Source organism: Sebastes fasciatus, chromosome 9, assembly GCF_043250625.1.
Source record: "Sebastes fasciatus isolate fSebFas1 chromosome 9, fSebFas1.pri, whole genome shotgun sequence".
Lineage (NCBI taxonomy): Eukaryota > Metazoa > Chordata > Actinopteri > Perciformes > Sebastidae > Sebastes > Sebastes fasciatus.
Genome location: NC_133803.1, coordinates 16,453,195 through 16,472,859, shown reverse-complemented (window position 1 = coordinate 16,472,859; position 19,665 = coordinate 16,453,195). Strand labels below are relative to the sequence as shown.

Below are 19,665 nucleotides of genomic sequence, written 5' to 3'. Positions count from 1 at the left end.
AATTTAAAATCAAAAAGTATGTTCATGAGGAATAAAAGGGGTTGTACAAGAACCACATCTTTGTCCTTTTATTATGTTGATTTACGTTACTTATAAAAAAACACTTCAAACTCTGTCCTGTCATCATTTTGCCTTCCTTGAGAAGTATATAACAATACACCATTTCAAGCAGGATATTACTTTTCTACCACCACATGTCTCTTAATGTATTATGCTCTTATATTAATTCTGCAGCCCCTGTGCTTCTTGAATTACAAAAATGAAAACCAAACCACCATTTTATCATTATTACCTGGTCAAAAGCTCTTGAATGCATAAATAAGTGTTGGTTATGACTACTTTGACCTCTGAAATAGTGTACCAAGAGTACTCGAAAGCCTCATAAATTCAACCAAAATGACACAACATGTTTTTCCTTCCCAAACAAAGTGACGGCATCAAACAGTAATCTTCCAGTTCTCATGTGTCCAGTTCAGCGGTGTTGCCTCATTTCCCAGTGGTTAGGGTGTGTAACCGGCTGTTTTGTTTTTTTAAATTACAGGCAATTTAAAATCTCCTCCAACTCCCAGAAATGCGGCACGAAAAGTTAGGTCAGAAGCATTTCAATGTTGAACACGCTTTTTTATTTTGTTTCACATATTTATATGTGCTTTTGAACAGGTTACATTGTGAGAATACAAGTATTTTTTTTTTATCAGTTCCAGGTGTGTTGGCAAATCTTTATGGACAAAAGGTTTGCTGGCAGGTGTCGACTGGCAAAAGAAGGTTTGAATGAACTGCTCATAACCACTGCTGGGCTTTTCTTTCTTTTTGCTCATGTCACTACAGGCCAAAGAGGGTCTGTTTTTACCGTAAACTTAAACTGCACTCCCGCCATGACTCATGATTCAGGTTTTTCTAAGCACCAGCTACAGTATGGCCCAACCCCTCTATAACACTTCCAAGTAATCTAGCCTCACAGGAGAAAAAGATTTTCCCAAATTTTGTGTAAAATAAAAATGTGTAACCTCTGAATAAATGCCTTTGTGTATATATATATATATATATTTTTTTTTTAAGAAATTATACAGTACAATTATATCATGATTTCAAATGAGTGTATATTCACAATAACCCTTTTTTCTCCATACATATTACAACATGAATTTAGAGACCGTTGTGCACATCCACACGTACTTTGGTGATAAAAACGACTATTGTTACAGAGTAACTTCAGAGACAGACTGACACCATTTCACGAGCTCCGACTTGTCCGTCCTACCCTTTTCATCTAAGTAAACGCAGTAAACGCAGTGCTTCAAGGCAGACATTTCTTCTCGTCATTTCTCCACTCCCACACGACGGAAAATTTCCCAAAATGAGGAATGAATTCAAGTGTCTTTGTTAGTTGTTCATTCAAGGTTTTAAAGCCCTTCTTTACAGAAGCTTGTGATAGATGCATGTGTTGTTGTAAGGGTGTGTTATGCTTGTATTTAGACACACAGGCCCTTGGGAACCACTTGCGCAAATAATCTCAAATTTGATCTAAAAAGTGTAAAACAATACTCACATGATGTAAAGCCTGGTGCCACAGTCGCACGATGAGACGACACTCTGCACACATACAGCCACACCAACATTTACTCTGTACGCCTGCTCGCACAGATAAGAAAAGCAGTTTCATTCTCCCTTACGCGTACGTTAAAAGCAGGAAAAGTACACACGCTGATCAACAGGGTTTGGTCTTCAAGTCTTGACTTCAGTAAAGCAGTTTCAAACTGTTCTCGCTGTTTAACTTCCTCTGTCCCCTTTTGGGGGAAAAGCTGTTTCTCTCCCACCCTGCTTTGGCCAAAAGGTCAAGCAGCAGCTTCCGGTACAGTTTCAGAAAGCATTTGTAGCAAAATCGTGTTGTGTTATAACTGGTGCTGTGACAAGGAAAAGGGAAAAAAAGAAGCTTCTTCAGTCAAACATTGTTCAAGCCTCCATACAAGTTCATTTTGTACTGCCACTGCCAGACAGTGGAGGAATCTGAGGCCCTCCCGTGGTTCGGTGACAGTAGAAGTGTTGGTACCAGGACGCTGCTGGGAGGCTCCACACACCAGATCTTCTCTCACGGTGCCATTTGTGATGCCAAAATGGAGCCAGAGTTCAGAGGGCAGCTCTAGCGACCTTTATTCTTTTTGGCATTTCCCTAAAAGGAAACAAGAAAATAACAGAAAATAAAAGCTCAGTTCTACATAAAAATGAATCCAGGATTGGTAAAACATTTTAAGTACCGTGTTGCGTTTAAGTGCAGCAAGTTGCGAAAGATTCAGATTTGTTTTTTGCATTCCGTTTCAAAATCTAAAAACATGCTGAGGCTGGTCTCTGGCCTTCCAGAGAAAATCACCACCTTTGACTCACAAACATGTTCAGTCCTGCAGCTTCCCAACATGCAGCCATCTGTGTGCACACAAGCAGGAACATGCACGCTTAAAAAACGGGCCTCTCCATTCCTGCAGCTCTGACTTAACGATTTCTTCAGATGGCTCCAGCAGGTGCTTTTCCCATCAGGCCTGGCGGCAACCACTACACCGCCGATGACCTCGCGGTTCACCTCGTAACTGACAGAAACTTTACAACGTCACATTTCACTGCCAAACCTGAAATGATCCTTCACACTCCCTGAAGCCGCTGGATTTCGTTTTATCACTCCTCTTTAACAATAGAGCTTTTACACTTATTTATATGGAGACTGACAGCATGAGGCAGCTGAAAACAAACCTGAAACAAACCTACATTATTATTATTGTTGTAGTTATTGAACTTACTTATCAACTTTATCACAATTGCTGTATTTTTATTTATTTGTTTTTTTTTCTAATATTATTACTATTTACTTTTATATTTTCCTTACTATTATTATTATTATTATTATTTATGTAGTTACTGAACTTACTTAACACTATCACATTACCATATTTTTATTTATTTGTTTTTTTCTAATATTATTACTATTTACTTTTATATTTTCATTTTCATTATAATTATTATAATAATTATTAATAATAATAATAATAATAATAATAATAATAATAATAATAATAATAATAATAATAATGTAGTTATTGAATTACTTACCAACATTATCCCAATTAACATTTATTTATTTACTTATTTCTCTCTCCAGCTCCTCTTTCCCCTTCTTCTTCTTGGACATACCTGCACATGACTCTGGTCACAGTTATTCACATATGGATATATGACACACTTACACAACACACTTTCATACACGCACACAAACACTTACAATACTCCCACTAACACATCTTTTGTTATTGTCTGTATATTTTGTGTTACACTCTTGTCTGTATAGTGTGTCACCTGTTTGTATTAAGTCCCACTGACAAAATAAAAGAAAGAAGAAAAAAAATATATAAAAAGAAGTCATTATTGATGAGTCATGTCTAATGTTAATAGAAAATGTGTTAAAAGTCAAAAAAAGAAAAGAAAAGAAAAGAAAACAAACCTGAGAGCAAAGCCACATTTTGAAAGGCAACGATTTTGACAAGAGCTTGGATTAAAAAGGAAAAAAAGCAGACATGTGTTGTACCTTGCTGCCCAGTTTGAGCGTGTCGATTTCCTCTCTCTGCTTGCTCAAAGTCTCATTCATACTACACAGGTGGTCGCTCATCATGCTGAGCTGGTCTTCGTAGCTCCTCTTTGTTGTAGCCAGCTCGTCCTGTAAGAGAGACACCACAGTTACAGTGTGAATGTCTTCTGAGCTGGGAGGAGGCTGATGTCTATACTTAGACAGGACTGCGTTTTACCTGCAAGCGTGTGATGTTCTGATTAGCCAGTTTGACCTCCTCGCTCAGAGTCTCCCGTGATTTTTCCGCAATGGCTAATCTCTTGGCCAAAGCTCGACACTAGAAAAGGGAAAAAGGAAAGTAAACAACTGCCGTCCCCTGACAGGTTTAACGCATGTCTAGCGTACTTTACAGAACTTTTTCCAAAGCTGCAATAAAGATAGATAGAGATATTTCTTTGAGTAATGGGTATATTTGAGGACAGCGCCAAAGGTAAATGCAAAGTGACAGTTTAATACCTGAGACACTGCCTCGAGATCAAGTGCGTTCCTGTTGCTACGATACAAAATGTGGATGACAGACGCGCCAGTTAATCACAATGCGACCGCATGTCACTTAGAGAAGTATCTACATTCAGACCAAGCCTCGGCGTAATACTAAAAATAAAAAGGTGTCAGCTTCTCAGTAAAAGGAAACACTTGGTAATAATGGAAGATTTTCACAAGCACAAAAAGGAAAGAACAGAGAAACAAGTTAACTTCTGGTTCAGTTTCTCTGCTCTCTGTTCTCAAATTAAAGAAGAAGATAAAAATAGTACACGTGAGGGAGCAGGTCAAGTGCACTAAATGTATTTGGGCGTTAAGTGGAGGTTGGAAGAGTTTCCGTATTTCTTCCCAGATGACATGCAATGTTAGAGAGTCTGCGTGCGATGAAAAGGTCACTTCTTTTGCTGTAGGAAGCAGCTTAGTTTGGGTTTCACCTCAGAGTGGAAGTGCACAGCTTTGCTGTCTGAAATCTGGAGCTGGGTGGTGAGCTCTCCCACTCTGGCCATGTAGTGAGTCTTAATCAGCTGCTCCCTGGACTGCTCGTCTCCCACCTGCAAACACAGACACAACATCCAGCTAGATAAGATTGTTTTTCGCTTCTGGGAAGTATGATTTTAAATACTTTTTAAAACTTTTTTTTAATGTAGGAACTCTTTATTTAAATGTGTTACTTCATTAGAGCTGTAGTCGGTCACTTTGAGTAAATATGATATAAGTTATTTTTATACAACTGTCACTATATCCTGACAGTAATGCATGAGACAGATAACACGGTTGTATGCCTCCGCCAACCAGTCAAGCTGCAGTTTACATCCATGTCTGGCCAAAATGTCATCACTAAATAATTTTATCCTGTTGATTCATATTTGAAAAGCGGCGCCTAGTTTAACAGTTTGATCAGAGTTCAAGAGTTTCGCGAGCAGTGATTGACCCTAACCCTCTGATTGGTTGTTTTCCTCCGATCTGTGAAATCTTGCAAATGCCATTATGAGCACCAGAGGACACGGAGGAAACAACAACAGGATTATCTGTCTCATGCACTACTGTAAGGATATAGTGACCGTTTTATAAAAATAACTTCTTTTTTTTATCATATTTGCTCAAAGTTACCAACTTTAGCTTTTAAGTGTTCTGACAACTCACATGTTCAATGGTAGGTGTTGTGCACAACATGCCAACCTGGTGACGAGACAAAAGAGAGAAACATATCAGTTGTTATAATGTTATAAAATCCACTTAAAGCACAGACAGGCCTCCAGCACTGTTAGGACAAACTAGCCATGCAAGAGACAATAACAACAAAAGCTAATACACAAGTAGTGCAGAGACTAGTGAGTCAACTGCTTTGGATTGTGACTGCACTGTGAACTCTGCAGTGAATGCATAAACAACAGTATTCTTCCATTCCGCCAATTCAGCACATTGGCAGTCTGAGTTTCATTAAGCAAAAACTTGCTTAGCGTGGGCGCTACAAGAAAAGAACGATAATAATCCCTTTGTTGAAGCAAATCAGATACCGGTGCCATGGGCAGAAAATGTCCTCTACAAGTGAGAACTAATAAGTATAGCAGCCAGTTGAGTAACTGTACCAGGCTGGTGCACAGCGTAGTCTCTTTCTCCGCATCCTTCTCCTCTGTCTCTGCTTCCTCAAGGCTCTCTGCGAGTGTGCCGGCTGCGGCTAAATGTGAGTCTGGACTTCCCCCTAGAGCTGCTGCGAGCTGCGCTTCCAGGTCTGCAATGCGCTGGTTCTCCTTTTCCAACCGCACCTTCCCCAGCTGGGCCTCCAGGAGCCAGTGCTCCTTCTCCTGCTCCAGCCGAGCAATCTTCTCCTGGCTCTGCTGCACCTGCAAGAGGCCAACGGGGAGACGAGAGGACAGTGAGCTCGCGGGGAAGAGGGTTTTGCAAAGGTTAGGAGGAGTTAAAGTTAAAGGGCGGCAATATTTAGGAAGAAATGGGGAAACTATATAACTAAGCAGTTTGTAATAATACAATCTTTGGGTAGAGATTTTTTTAAAAACACATTTTTTTAATCCAACCAATAAAAGAAGATGAGGTCCTGAGGTCTTTAGATTGTTCCTTCCAAAGACCCGGAGACTCAAAAGCCCAATAAGCTCTATCTTTATGAATTCCTTTTAAGACTTTGTACTTGTAGTAGTAAACTTGGTGCTGAAGTGACAAATTGAAGCAGGTTTGTATGGACCCAAAGGACACATTTAAAAGAAAGCAGGCCCTTTGAACTTGCTCAGGGCAGAATATGCAGAGGCTCACTGGCCAAGTCTTCCTCACACCCTCTCCCTAAAGAGCGACCGTCTGCAACACATTTCAAATATCACAAGAATGTCTTTTATCATTTTAAGACTGAGATTTCTGCACTTTTTTTATGACCAACTTTTCCATATCTCCCTGTATTTTCTCAGAAACTACTGATGATGTTCTGCAGCCACAACAAACATAATTGCATGTGGAGTCACTTTGGACTTTACTTCTATGTTATATTGTACCAATGCCTTCAGGGCAACCAAACCTGGCTGACTCCTACATGGTCCACATTGTCACACTGAGTGTCTCTTTGAAAAAATGATAAGTAAAAATCTTTAAATTAATCAATTCTAAACCAACAGAAATGGAGTTTTTGAGCTGAGCGTCATACCTGCTGAGTGAGACCTTCTCTGCTCTCAGTGGAGCTGGTGAGTATGCGTCGGTTTGACAGGGCTTCTCTGTATGGGACAGACTGCGGCCTGGCCTGAATGAGAAACAAAACAAGAAGTATTGTAGGAAAATGGTAATTTATTAACAAAAACAACATGCATTTCATATTTATAATGAACTTTAATTGTATAGCACTATTCTTAAAAGGGGAACACCACCTAAACTAAGAATTCCAACATGTAATTTCCATGGCCTAATAAAGTTCAAGTGTGAACATGAGCTGCTCTCTCTCAAAGCCAGAAACCAGAGAAGTCAGTCTCAAACTTGTGATGTCATAGGGTATAACGTCTGGAGCTGCTCCATAGACAATGAATGGGAGACAGATTTTGTTTGTCTGATTTTTTTATACCCAAATGAGCTTTATTCTATCGTAGTGTCCTCAGTTGTGAAACAGAAAATGTTCCCATATACTCAAAACGTTCCTCTGGGTGCTTTCAGGGTCATCTATAACAACTTTTCCTATTCATTGTCTATGGAGCAGTTCCACACTTTATACCCGATGACATCACACGTTTGAGTTTCAGCACTCTAGTTTTTGGATTTGGGAGAGAGTTGTTCATGTTTACTAATATATTTGGACTGTCCTAGACCATAGGAATAACATGTATGAATTTTGAAAATGGGCGTAGTTCCCTTTTTAAAGTCCTTTCAATAGAAAAGAAAAAGAAAAAATAAAGAATAAAAAGCAAAGTAAAGACAAGAGATTGAGTCATAAAATACAGGGGCAATCAAATATGGATAAAAGTAGCTAAAAGCATAAAATAGTAAAAGTGGAGAGATAAAACCAGATGAGACATATGAAATATTCACAAAGGCGATTTAAAAGAGGGGCTTTCACTGCAAAGGCTCGGTCACATTTTGTCACGAGCCAAGACCTGGGAATAATCAGCAGATTTAAGCATACGTTATACTGACCTTTTTGATAGCATGGATATAGGCAGCTGCCTTCTTTTTGTTGGCCAACATACTCTCTGCTTGCAACGGGTTAAGAGCTACTGTGCTGCCTCTCGGACTGTAGCCTGATGATGTGAAGAAGTCCAAGTTGTTGCTGAAGAAAGTGGCAATCTGCAACAAAACAGTGACACATAAAACATAAACACGTATCATTAAAATAAGAGAGATCTTCGCAGCCTCCTTAGCTAAAGAAACGCTAATTATGCCCACACATCTCAATGCAGATACTCAGCATTCTGTTTAGCCTCAAATTAACCAGTGTGTTTACAGCAGAGAGATGATTACACCACCAAGTGTCCAGGATGATAAACGTCTGAGCAATTAAGCTTTTTGCCTGCAGAGATGATCACTCTCAAAATGCGGATCACTCCACACATCGTAAGCCAGCGTGTTTTATTCAGCGCTGCAAATCCCATCGGACATCAGCAGACACACCTCAGCCAACGCTTCACTTGATTCACAAAGAGAAAATCATTTATCCCCTTTAGTCTGACTGGGGGAGCAGCTGTACACACTGCGAGTTGGACAGTATCTTTGAACATTTAGCCGCTGCCCACCTGAGTCCCGTCATTATGAGGTGGCAAAATTGCCAAGGTGATCCAGTTGCAGTGAAATCTCACTGCTACTTACAATTAAGCTTTCATGCATCACAGCGAAACGCACGATTCAGGGAAAATAAACCTGGCTGCTGCCTGCCCCCTGTTGGCCGTACCTTGCCGGTGCTGCTGGTCAGACAGCCCAATGATCCGAGCAGGCACTCTGTGGTGGTGCAGAGCTTCTGGGTGATGGTGGGGAGCTCCTTCTCCAAGCTGGCCTTCTGGTTGTAGTGCTTTGACATCTCTGCATACACGGGGAGGAAACAGAAGAGCAGGAGAAGCATTTACAGCATCTGTTGGCTAGGAGTCCCTTCTTCAGCTTCACAAACAACATATTTATCATCTTTTGAGATCAGAAGGCAGCCGTTATGTGACGCTCCCTTACTGATTGGTGTGTAAATGATGTGTAACAGACAGAGCTGTGGACTCAAGTCACATGACCTGACATGACATGACATGATTTGACAAAATAAAAAACAAAGACTCGCCACTCAATTTGGACTTCAACACCAATGATTCGTGACTTCACTTTGACTTGATCCTTTTTGACTTGAAAATACTTGATAACTTCCCCCAAGCCCAAAGATTAAAAAGTTATTTAAAAAGGGTGACAAGGATCAATTAATTTCCCTTCATTTCCTGAATCAGCACTTTGTTTGAACCAATCCGACAGCATCCCATCAAGTTGCAGGAGAGAACCACGAAGAAATAACGTTAAGTTACTGAGCACCATTTGGAAAAAAAATATGCCAAAGAGGATTTCGTTCGCGTTAAAAACTACGTGGTGGTCAACAAAAAATTAATTGCAGTATGCAAAACGTGCGGGTTGAAAAATTACAGCCGGAGACGCAAATGGTATTACATTAGGTGAAGAGTGCATTTTGACTTGTTTAGGACTCGAAACTCAAAGTCTTGGACCTGGGACTTGACTGCAAAGACTTGGTCCCACCTCTTGTTACAGATCATATCTCATATTGTAAAAGTGCATGTTTTTAGTGTACATTTGACCACAATCACTGTCCCCCACAAGAACAAAGACAAAGGTACTCATTACATTAACACATTTCCACTCAGCTAAATGTGTCAGCTGTACACATAAGTGACTCTTCTCTGCAAGAGGGCACTAAATCATATTTCCATTTCACATCTCAGCGTGATAGATGCTACACTGAAGCCTCTGGATATTTACACTTCAAAGACTGGTGCTGTGGGTATTGTCACGAAAACAGAAAAATGAGTCTGACTGTTATGAATGGCAACAGCAGCTAGGTGGTTACGTTACCGCGTCGCGCTCAGGTTGTGAATGGCTCTGGTTAAAGAATGGCTCACACGGTGCTGCTCACCTTTAATGGCATCGTGAAGACTGTGCAGGCAGGCGGCCAGCTGGGTGAAGACAGCTGAGGTGCTGCTCTGTGGCATGGCATCCTGCCGAACACCTGAGACACATTTGCACACATTTGTCAAACACGCATATCGTATTACTTCACAGCAGCACCCGTTCGTTCCATTAAAAACAAGCTACTTTAAAATACTTGAAAGAAAAAAAACAATGATTCTTCACATTCATTTGTAATGCTACTTTTCTAATCCAATTCTCACTGGGATAATAGACAGAAATTTTAATCAGAAAGATATTAAATATTCATCAGGTGCTGAAACTAAAACCCCAGAAACACAATGTTTTAATTAAACTAATCTCTAAAACAACTCAGCTGCATGAACTAATCTGTGACATGTGGTATGTATTTTATATGTTAACCTACTGGGTAAGGCCAAAAGTTTAATGTAGCTCTGCAGTTTCTCAAACACAGCAGTTACTCTCTTCATGTCAGTCTGCAACTCCTGGTTTTTCACAATAAGGGCAGCGGTACAAAGAGGTGCGTTGCACTCTTCTTCCAGGCTGAAAAGAGAGGGAAAGATCAATACAGCCTCCTCCACTATATTTCTCACACACACACACACACACACACACACACACACACACACACACACACACACACACACACACACACACACACACACACACACACACACACACACACACACACACACACACACACACACACACACACACACACACACACACACACACACACACACACACACACACACACACACACACACACACACACACACACACACACACACACACACACACACACACACAGCGCTGACCTTTTCAGCTGGTAGGGAAGAATCTTTTGCAGAAAGTGGGTGTATGAGGAGAAATTATCAGCAAAGTTCTTCAGCTTGACCACAGTCTCCTTTAATTCAAGATAAAACAAAAAGACACAATAGGTGGTTGGCTATAAGCAAGCAGCATTATGAACTGGCCCACACAATGTCCCTGTCCAAAAACGACTCACCAGTACTGTGACGGTGTCCTCTGTGATGCTTTGGTGTAACTGCAGGAAGCCGTCCTCCAGGGGGCGCACATAGGCTGCATTCTCATGTAGATACTGAGAAAACTAGGTAGAGAGGAGTCATGCATTTAGAATATTTAATATGTAAAGCCACTGCTACTGTCTTTTATAGTTGACTTTAAAGTGCATTTGTTATATGATAGGCAGTGTGTATTTCTTGTGTACGGCGGCCTCACCTTCTGGTTAAGAGGGGAGATGGGCTCGATGGAGGAGTCCAGGGGATAGATGTGCACTCTCTGTTCTGTGTAGGAGTGGAAGTTCAACAGAGCAGCCACCAGGTCCTGAATGAAGCCTAGGGCCTGACCTGCCACGTCCCGGGCTTTAAGCTAAAACCACACAGAGAACACACTCAATGTTTCAGTCCCGTCTCTGAAGAAATTCAGCTGGATGAACAAATCCAGACAAACAATTACAGTGGGTGATTAATTGATAAATAAATCAAAAGAAAATTAATCTGCAACTCTTTTGACAACTAATTTTAAACAAAAATATCAAACTTTTTCAAGTTCCAGCTTCTAAATTGTGTGGATTTGCTACGTTACTTTGTCTTAAGCAGTGTTGGGGAGTAGCTGGTAACATGTAACGGCATTAAGAAATTAAAATACAAAATAATTCTAATTGTAATCCATTATGGTTACTGAGAAAAAAAAAATTTAATTAAATTACAGTTACTAATCAATATGATAGCGATCACAAAGAATAATTATTTTTGGTAAAAAGCTTATATATAGAATATAACATTTATTCTGTTGCTTTGCGATCGATTAATTAGTGGATTAGCGGCGACATGACGCCGGCGGTGAGCTCGGCTCGCCTCGCTGCCTTTCTGGGCTGGACCCACGGCGGGACTACGGGGGTGTGCAGCACCCCGACGGACTCTCCACTCACCAGTTGTTGAACTGAAAGGCTTCTAGTGACACATTATGGACTCAAGAGGTTCATTTCCATTCAGAGCCCGTAGTGATTGTTTTTAATATTTTTTGAGTCACCGGTAAAATCTTATATCATTGATTCAGCCCCTCTTAGCCCCTCTTTGGCCCGCTCTCTCTCTCTCTCTCTCCCTCCCTCTCTCTCTCTCTCGTGCGCGCTTTTTTTTCACCAGCGATTAAAAAGCTGTGTCAACATCAACACATTGCTTAATACATTTTAACAGGGTAACTAGTAATCTGTAACCTATTACATTCCCAACACTGGTCTTAAGTGATAGTATAGTATAGTAATTTGAGTGTCTTTGGGTTTTAGACTGTTGGTCTGGCAAAACAAGGCATGAAGACACCTTAAACTATTACTTGATATTTGATTGACCACTTGATTAATCAAATGAAATAATGGGCAGATTACTCGACATGAAAATAATCTGTAGTTGCCACACTATCTTCAACTATTGCGGAGTTTGCTGAATTGTTTCTGTCAATAGATAAGTTTGAGAATAGTTGAGCATTATTGTCAGAATCATTAGGTATTGGTAAAATATGTACATGTTTTGTAAAACTGTGGGTTTGAGAAACTGCATTGTGCAAACAAAAAAGAATAAATGTAATAATTGCTAGGGGAAATATAATTTTTGACAACAGTAAATAAATGACAAGTATTCTCTTTAAACCAATGAAATGCATGTGCTCTATGAACCCATTTTAAAACTGGGTTTGTTGTATCACTCACCTGGTGCCTTCGATTGTGTGGTGGCACGTTTAGGCTGTTGTAGTCACCACATTCTGCAGGGTAGGAGAGACAGATAGTTAAACCAGAGCAGCTCCTCAGTCCCTGCACTGAACCATAGCTTAAGTGGTTTAGCCTCCTGCCTCCTTGCGTGCAATATTACAGCTCAGTGTAGCATTACTCTATTTACTCCTGGACAGAACGGTGTTATGGCGACAAAGACATAAATGTTCTCAAATAGATGTGTGTTCTGTAGCGGATCGTTTTTTGTCCGAGCAGCTCAGTGCCAGATACTCACTGGTGTCATTGAAGGGCACTTTCTCCTGGATAACACTGCTGCTCTGTTTCACCTGTCTGTTCAGCTCTGACTGGGACCGCCTCAACTGCTGCTGACTGCAGAAACAAAGCAAAAAAAATTTATATCCTCAAGGTTTATGTCAACAACAAAAAAATCACAATCCAGTTTAACAACTCCAGTGGAGTCTACCTGAACTATGCTGTACTACAGACAGTATGTATACGTACTTTCTATATGCAAATCACCCTTTTGGTTTATTAACACCACGTTGGTGGATTAAATCATTCTGAAACCGTAAATAAAAAGGATGATGTACCACTCTTCTGTTCGCAATCTGCACTCTTTGGCTTCCCTCTCCAGAGTCTGTGCTTTCACCTATCAGAAGGGAAAAATACATACATTTGAATAAACTTTATCAAAAACTTACAATTACATAATGTACTTCATCCTCCTCCTGTTCATCCTCACCTCTAAACGTGCCTTGTCACTCTGCAACCGCTCAATTGTTTCCATGTACTTGGTGGTGAGTCCATCCACAACGGCGTGGTGCTGCTCAGAGTCTTTTTCCAGCTCCTGTAGTCGTGTCGTCAGCGTGGCCTCCTGCCTCCTGTGCTGCTCATCTGCCTCATAGAACTAATGCGTGTACAGCAGAAAACAGAGCCGTCACATGCATGGCCTCACCGGTATGTTAACTGTATATACAGAACACTGTCAGCTGCTTACTTGGATATGAAGGCGCTCATTTTCTTCTATCTTTTTCTGTAGGTCCTCATCAAAAACACTCTGGGTCTCCAGACCGTGCTGTGAGGGAGAGTCTGCTTTAGTCTGGAGGAGGTAGAGATACAAATAGGGGCTGTTAATCATGATCTTTTACAAACATTACTGTTTAATCATAATAATTATTGAGTTTGCAAATTTCATAATCACTCTTAAAATTAATGTTTTTGCAATCAGATTCATTCTATTACTAGGGATGTCACGATACCAGAAATCTATTACTCGATACCAATACCAGTGAATTTCCACGATTCTCGATACCAATTCGAAACCACGGGAAAAAAAATAAAAACAACAATAAATCCCCTGTACTGTAATTCAACACATACTCTATTATTAAAAACATTTGAATATTACAAAAAACAGAGGCATGTAGCCTTTAAGTAATAAATAAAAAGAATTGACCCATTTTGTTAATTTTGCCGTATCAGCAGCATGTTATCAATCGATGGTCAGACGATGGACACTACATACTGACCGTGAACGCATCTGGTCTGTCAACTCAGAGTAGCAGGAGTAGGAGCAGAGGATTTATTGTCTAAGCGAAGAGCAAACGTACCTATATGCAATATTTCACGTTTAATCCCAATGCTATAAAGGAACCATAACGTTAATGAGGTAATCGCCGTGGATGGAGCTGTCACAGCCGGTGTGCACGGAGCAGCAAGCCAGGTAGACCCCCGCAGCAAAAGCGCTACCGGAGATGCCAGACACACCGCCGCCCGACAGTAAAGATCAGAGTCAGCGCTCTGCACATATTGACCGTCATCTTTTCTTGTAAAATGTCCGGTGTAATCGGCAACACCGGTGATGTCACAAGTTTATTAACCGGGGGGAACATTTTCCTCACTGTCACATCCCTACCAATGACCGTTACAGGCATCGTACGGTACCTTCGGTACTGTAGAGAAAGAGTACCGTCACTTTTTTTAAATGTTGGCATCGACTTGGTACTGAATTATCGGTTCTCGTGACCTCCCTATCTATGACTGTTCCCTCTACCCAACTGTGTGGCCTCTCCCTTATTTCCCCTCGTGATCACCTTCCCCTTTTTGCCCTTGGCTTCACTAACAGCGAGCTCCTCTTGAAGCAGCTCCACCCTCTTGGCCAGCTGTTGGTTCCTGAAGCTGAGACTGTCCATCTCCTGCTCCTGCTTCCTCAGGCTCTGGTCCCTCTGCTTTAGCTGCTCCTGATGACGATGATGAAAAAACAACATGTCGGGCATAAACTTGGTGTGCATGTCTTCTCACCAATCAGCACATCGCAGCAAATCACTACCTCAAAATCACGATGACGTCACTCTATGCACTGTTGCAGAAAAAAAGAAACTTATGGGCAAATATGGTCGAGCTGACATTGTGCAACTCCAGCATAACTAATAGCAACATTGCAATGAGTGCTAGTAAGATTAGGTGACTGTCTGGATTTGTTTAGCAAATATGAGAATATATTTCTTTATTATACTTCTCCATTAGGCCTTATGATTAGCCTGGCAACCTGATGATGTATTTATTCATATATGGATAGGATTACAGTTTATGATATAATCTGGAATCTCCAAATAAATAAAGTTGGGGCTTAATTATTTAGCCTGTATCTGGAGTACAAGTAAGGGATAATGTACAGTGAGCCAGTCACTGTTGTGAAATAATATTTCACAACAATGACTGGCTTGTTGTACATTATCCCGCTTGTTACACGGCTACTTAACTTAAGAAATCAACTAATTGACACAAAAAAAGTCCTCAAGACACCGAGATCAGAACTGCGTCCATAGCAACGGTCAGTTATACATAGCAACAGTCTGCTATAAATAAATAACAGACCGTAGAACGCTATAATCGACCAATCTGAATCAAGTATTCAACAAAGCTGTGTAATAATTTTATATACAACATCTGTGGATCATAATTATTATTTCTGTTTTACATGTCGCTTTACCTTAAATGAGGCAGAGTTGGCCTGTTCATCCACAACAGCCTTCTTCAGCACCTGGTTCTGGGCACGGAGCTGTGAAAACGTACAGAGGACAAGACATAAATTCGATATAAAATGTTATCAGTGGTCAGGATTGAGATGCAAAGGCAGTTTTAAAATAAATAATAATGTTGTATAAGTGCAGCATCTTAAGCTGAAAACACATTTGTCTTTAAATCTCAGTCATTTGCTTGTGTGTGTTTGCAGCTTTTTTTTTTATCCTATTATGCAAAACATGAAGAGTCACCAAAACAATTAATACTCAGTGCTCTTTGTTGAACGGCTACTGGCCTTTAAACACAAACATAACGGCAGTTATGTGTGACAAATACATAGTCAGCACTTCCTGAGCAGGATATGGTGCTTGGCTAACAGGGAGTGCAGAGTCGAACAGGAAACAGCACACACTCCCCGTGCTGTCAGCTGACACAGAAACAAAGGGCACAAACAGCTCACGAGAGACTCACAGGCTTTACTGTCACTTGTTAACAAAGCAACCTTTAAAAATGTTATTAACACAGAGTGATTTTTAGTTGCCTAATATGTCAAAATGTAGCACATATTGTAGTGTGCTGACAACATTCAAGGTAAAAACACGCCATAATAATCACAATCCAATGAAATATCTGGTCTTGTGCTATAATACAATATCATATATATATATATATATATATATATATATATATAAATAGTACCTATTTGTACATTTGTATGTACACATGATTATAGGAAGGTCTGAACATGACATGAGTATGACAGAAAATAGACACTTATGATAACACCCTTTCCTCTCCCTTTAACTAGAAATAACAATATATGTATTACTCTACCTTCTGCATTAAATTAAACCCTACCTTCATGACAGTTTTCATCTTTCAGTGAGTCATGTTGATTGTCATTTTGGGTGGATGTAGTTTGTGAGGGCTGTTGAATTGTATTGTATTATAAGGTGTTTCTAATAATAACAACACATGTTTCAGTCTAAGGAATTCAACTGCACCACAAACTAGTGCTACATCTTTCAAAATAGTCATTTTGTTTATTTGTTTTGCACAATTTAAGACTATACAACATAACAAAAAAAAAAAGAATAATATACAGTGCAGGAAGAGGCAAAAAAAAAAACACTGGGCTTATCTGAAGCCTCCACCTAGAGACAAGATTAATATAAAGAAATAATATGACTACATAATAGTGATAACAAACAATTAGGACAAGATATATATAATAATAACAATACAGTAAATGTATCAAAAAAGATAAGTGTGTGTGTGTGTGTTGCGTGTGTGTGTGTGTGTTGCGTGGAAGTGTATGGTTAGTGTTTGTGAGGAGGATATATTTCTAAATTTCATGTAGTTGTTGATAAAACAATATAACCTTCATGAGGGTAGGATTTATTGCAGGGCATTAACTAGAGTGCATTAGTTTCAGTGTAATAAGTGTAATAAACTCCCAGTTGTGAGTGCATCTCTTTGCATTGACTAAAGAGGTCTGCATGGTCAGCCCTTAACTATGGAAACCACTCCAGTGAAGATAGATAGATAGATAGATAGATAGATAGATAGATAGATAGATAGATAGATAGATAGATTATGTGTCATAAACTCCCAGTTTTGAGTGCATCTCTTTGCACTGACTAAAGAGGTCTGCATGGTCAGCCTCAACTATGGAAACCACTCCAGTGAAGGTAGATAGATGGATAGATAGATAGATAGATAGATAGATAGATAGATAGATAGATAGATAGATAGATAGATAGATAGATAGATAGATAGATAGATAGATAGATAGATAGATAGATAGACAGACAGACAGACAGACAGACAGACAGATAGACAGATAGATAGATAGATAGATAGATAGATAGATAGATTATGTGTAATAAACTCCCAGTTGTGAGTGCATCTCTTTGCACTGACTAAAGAGGTCTGCATGGTCAGCCTCAACTATAGAAACCACTCCAGTGAAGTCCAGTATCACATATGAGTAAACATGTTTAGGGTAGTTTGTCATTGATTACAGATGCATATTGATCCAGTATTAGCAGGTGGCCAATGACAGCCTGATCAATACCTATGACAACTAGCTTTACTCCATTAACATTGAATAGGAACATAAGCATTACCTTGGAGTACTCCTGTGCCAGCTTGCTGTATTTGGTCTGCAGGTCTGTAACGTTAGCCATTGTCGCTGGAAACGTTATCCCCGTCGGGTTGATGCTGGAAAACAAACTGTCCTCGCTAGTAGCCCGGCTAGCTGTGCAGTTAGCTTCTTAAAATGTAAAATGAGCTAACCTGGCTAGCTCCGGACAGCTAGCTCACTGTTATTACTAAGTACTTCAGAGCGGCGTGGTAAAACTAACCGTGAAAACATTGTCACAGAGAGACAGTCATGAGTCCCGCAGAAAGACGTGGTCCTCTGAGTTTTCTAAAGCCGGATATTATCAGCACTATTAGCGGTGCTAGCTGAGACTAGCTGACAGGCTAACTAGCTCTGTAGCACAACAAATCCCGACACAGAGCAACACATGTAGGTCATCATCATGTTGTCACGTGACAGCTGCCGTGGTACAGAGTGGTGGGGATGGAGCTGCTGCTGCTAAGGTAGTCACACAGACATGACAGTCCATTCATCTGTGAGGAATACTTTCATTTCTCTAACCAGCAAAAAGCCTTCCTCGAATGAGCACAGACACAAGACTCAGAGGTCAGAGGTCAGACAGCAGAGAAGAGATGAGCTGGTGTAAACAGGCTGCCCTCTAGTGGTGGAAGGTCTCTATAGATAGATAGATAGATAGATAGATAGATAGATAGATAGATAGATAGATAGATAGATGGATAGATAGACATTTATATATATATATATATATATATATATTAAAGAAAAAAAGTATATATATATATATATTAAAGAAAAAAAATATATATATATATTAAAGAAAAAATATGTATATAATAAAGAAAAAATATATATATATTAAAGAAAAAAATATATATATATATTATTATTATTTTTTTAATCTGTCATAATAATTAATATCATATTCAGACCTTTCTATAATCACCCGTAGAGATGAATACAATATATTACAGTATATTTTATAGTATAGTATATCACCAGTGTAATGTCACAAAGTGTACCCTTTTTTCTTAATTTTTTTTCTCTTTAATCTGTCAAAATAATTAATATCATATTCAGACCTTTCTATAATCACCCGTAGAGATGAATACAATATATTACAGTATATTTCAGAGTATTAAACTACTTTATTAGCCTACAACTAAGTATTACAAGTCAAAGTACATAAGTTATCAAGTATAAAAAATATAAAAGTACTCATGATGAAGAATTGTCCCCTTCAGAGTGTCATACTGTTTTATATAATTATGTAATTTGGAATATTATTATTGATTAATTAATATATAATAACTAATGTAATATATATACATATATATGATTAATAAACTAATGTTATATATATATATATATATATATATATATGATTTTTTTGTCAACTTGGGCATTATTAGACTTCATGAATAGCAGTAAACACCTGCTCGTTCTATTGGTTGATTTGATTTAAGTGGCATTTTTAAAGGAAATAGAGTGAACACTGGTAAAAACAATGACTTAGAGACACTTTCCATATATATATATATATATATATATATATATTGCATTAGTTAATCAATAATAATATTCCAAATTATATAAAATAGTATGACACTCTGAAGGGGACAATTCTTCATCATGAGTACTTTTATATTTTTTATACTTGATAACTTATGTACCTTGACTTGTAATACTTAGTTGTAGGCTAATAAAGTAGTTTAACACTCTAAAATATACTGTAATATATTGTACTCATCTCTACAGGTGATTATATAGGAAGGTATGAATATGATATTAATTATTTTGACAGATTAAAGAGAAAAAAAATTAAGAAAAAAGGGTACACTTTGTGACATTACACTGGTGATATACTATACTATAAAATATACTGTAATATATTGTACCCATTTGTACATTTGTTTGTACAGGTGAATATAGGAATGTCTGAATATGATATTAGTATGACAGAAAATAGAGATACTATTATTATAACATCCTTTCCTCACCCTTTATCTATAACTAATGCCATTTACAATTAAGTGCTGTGATGTCACTGCTAAATCATTT

General features: G+C 39.0%; 1 protein-coding gene across 4 annotated transcripts; it reads right to left on the bottom strand.

Moving 5' to 3' along the window:
- Nucleotides 1–55: 55 nt before the first annotated feature.
- ppp1r21 (protein phosphatase 1, regulatory subunit 21) lies at nucleotides 56–18,206 on the bottom strand. 4 transcript variants are annotated; one of them, XM_074646302.1, is made up of 22 exons: nucleotides 17,612–18,206; nucleotides 15,451–15,519; nucleotides 14,552–14,698; nucleotides 13,456–13,557; nucleotides 13,201–13,365; nucleotides 13,049–13,107; nucleotides 12,733–12,827; nucleotides 12,438–12,490; nucleotides 10,952–11,101; nucleotides 10,719–10,820; nucleotides 10,528–10,616; nucleotides 10,116–10,252; nucleotides 9,696–9,788; nucleotides 8,469–8,596; nucleotides 7,718–7,867; nucleotides 6,744–6,836; nucleotides 5,683–5,937; nucleotides 5,237–5,272; nucleotides 4,528–4,644; nucleotides 3,789–3,887; nucleotides 3,572–3,700; nucleotides 56–2,170 (listed from the first exon to the last, which is right to left on the bottom strand). In XM_074646302.1, exons 1-22 carry the CDS (start codon nucleotides 17,669–17,671, stop codon nucleotides 2,141–2,143), a joined length of 2,358 nt encoding a protein of 785 aa, XP_074502403.1. In that variant the 5' UTR covers nucleotides 17,672–18,206; the 3' UTR covers nucleotides 56–2,140. The 4 variants fall into 4 exon arrangements, 2 of the variants coding, with proteins under 2 accessions (XP_074502403.1, XP_074502404.1); XM_074646303.1 differs by having other exon boundaries at nucleotides 14,582–14,698; XR_012595222.1 differs by having other exon boundaries at nucleotides 601–2,907; nucleotides 3,363–3,700.
- Between the last annotated feature and the right edge of the window lie 1,459 nt (nucleotides 18,207–19,665).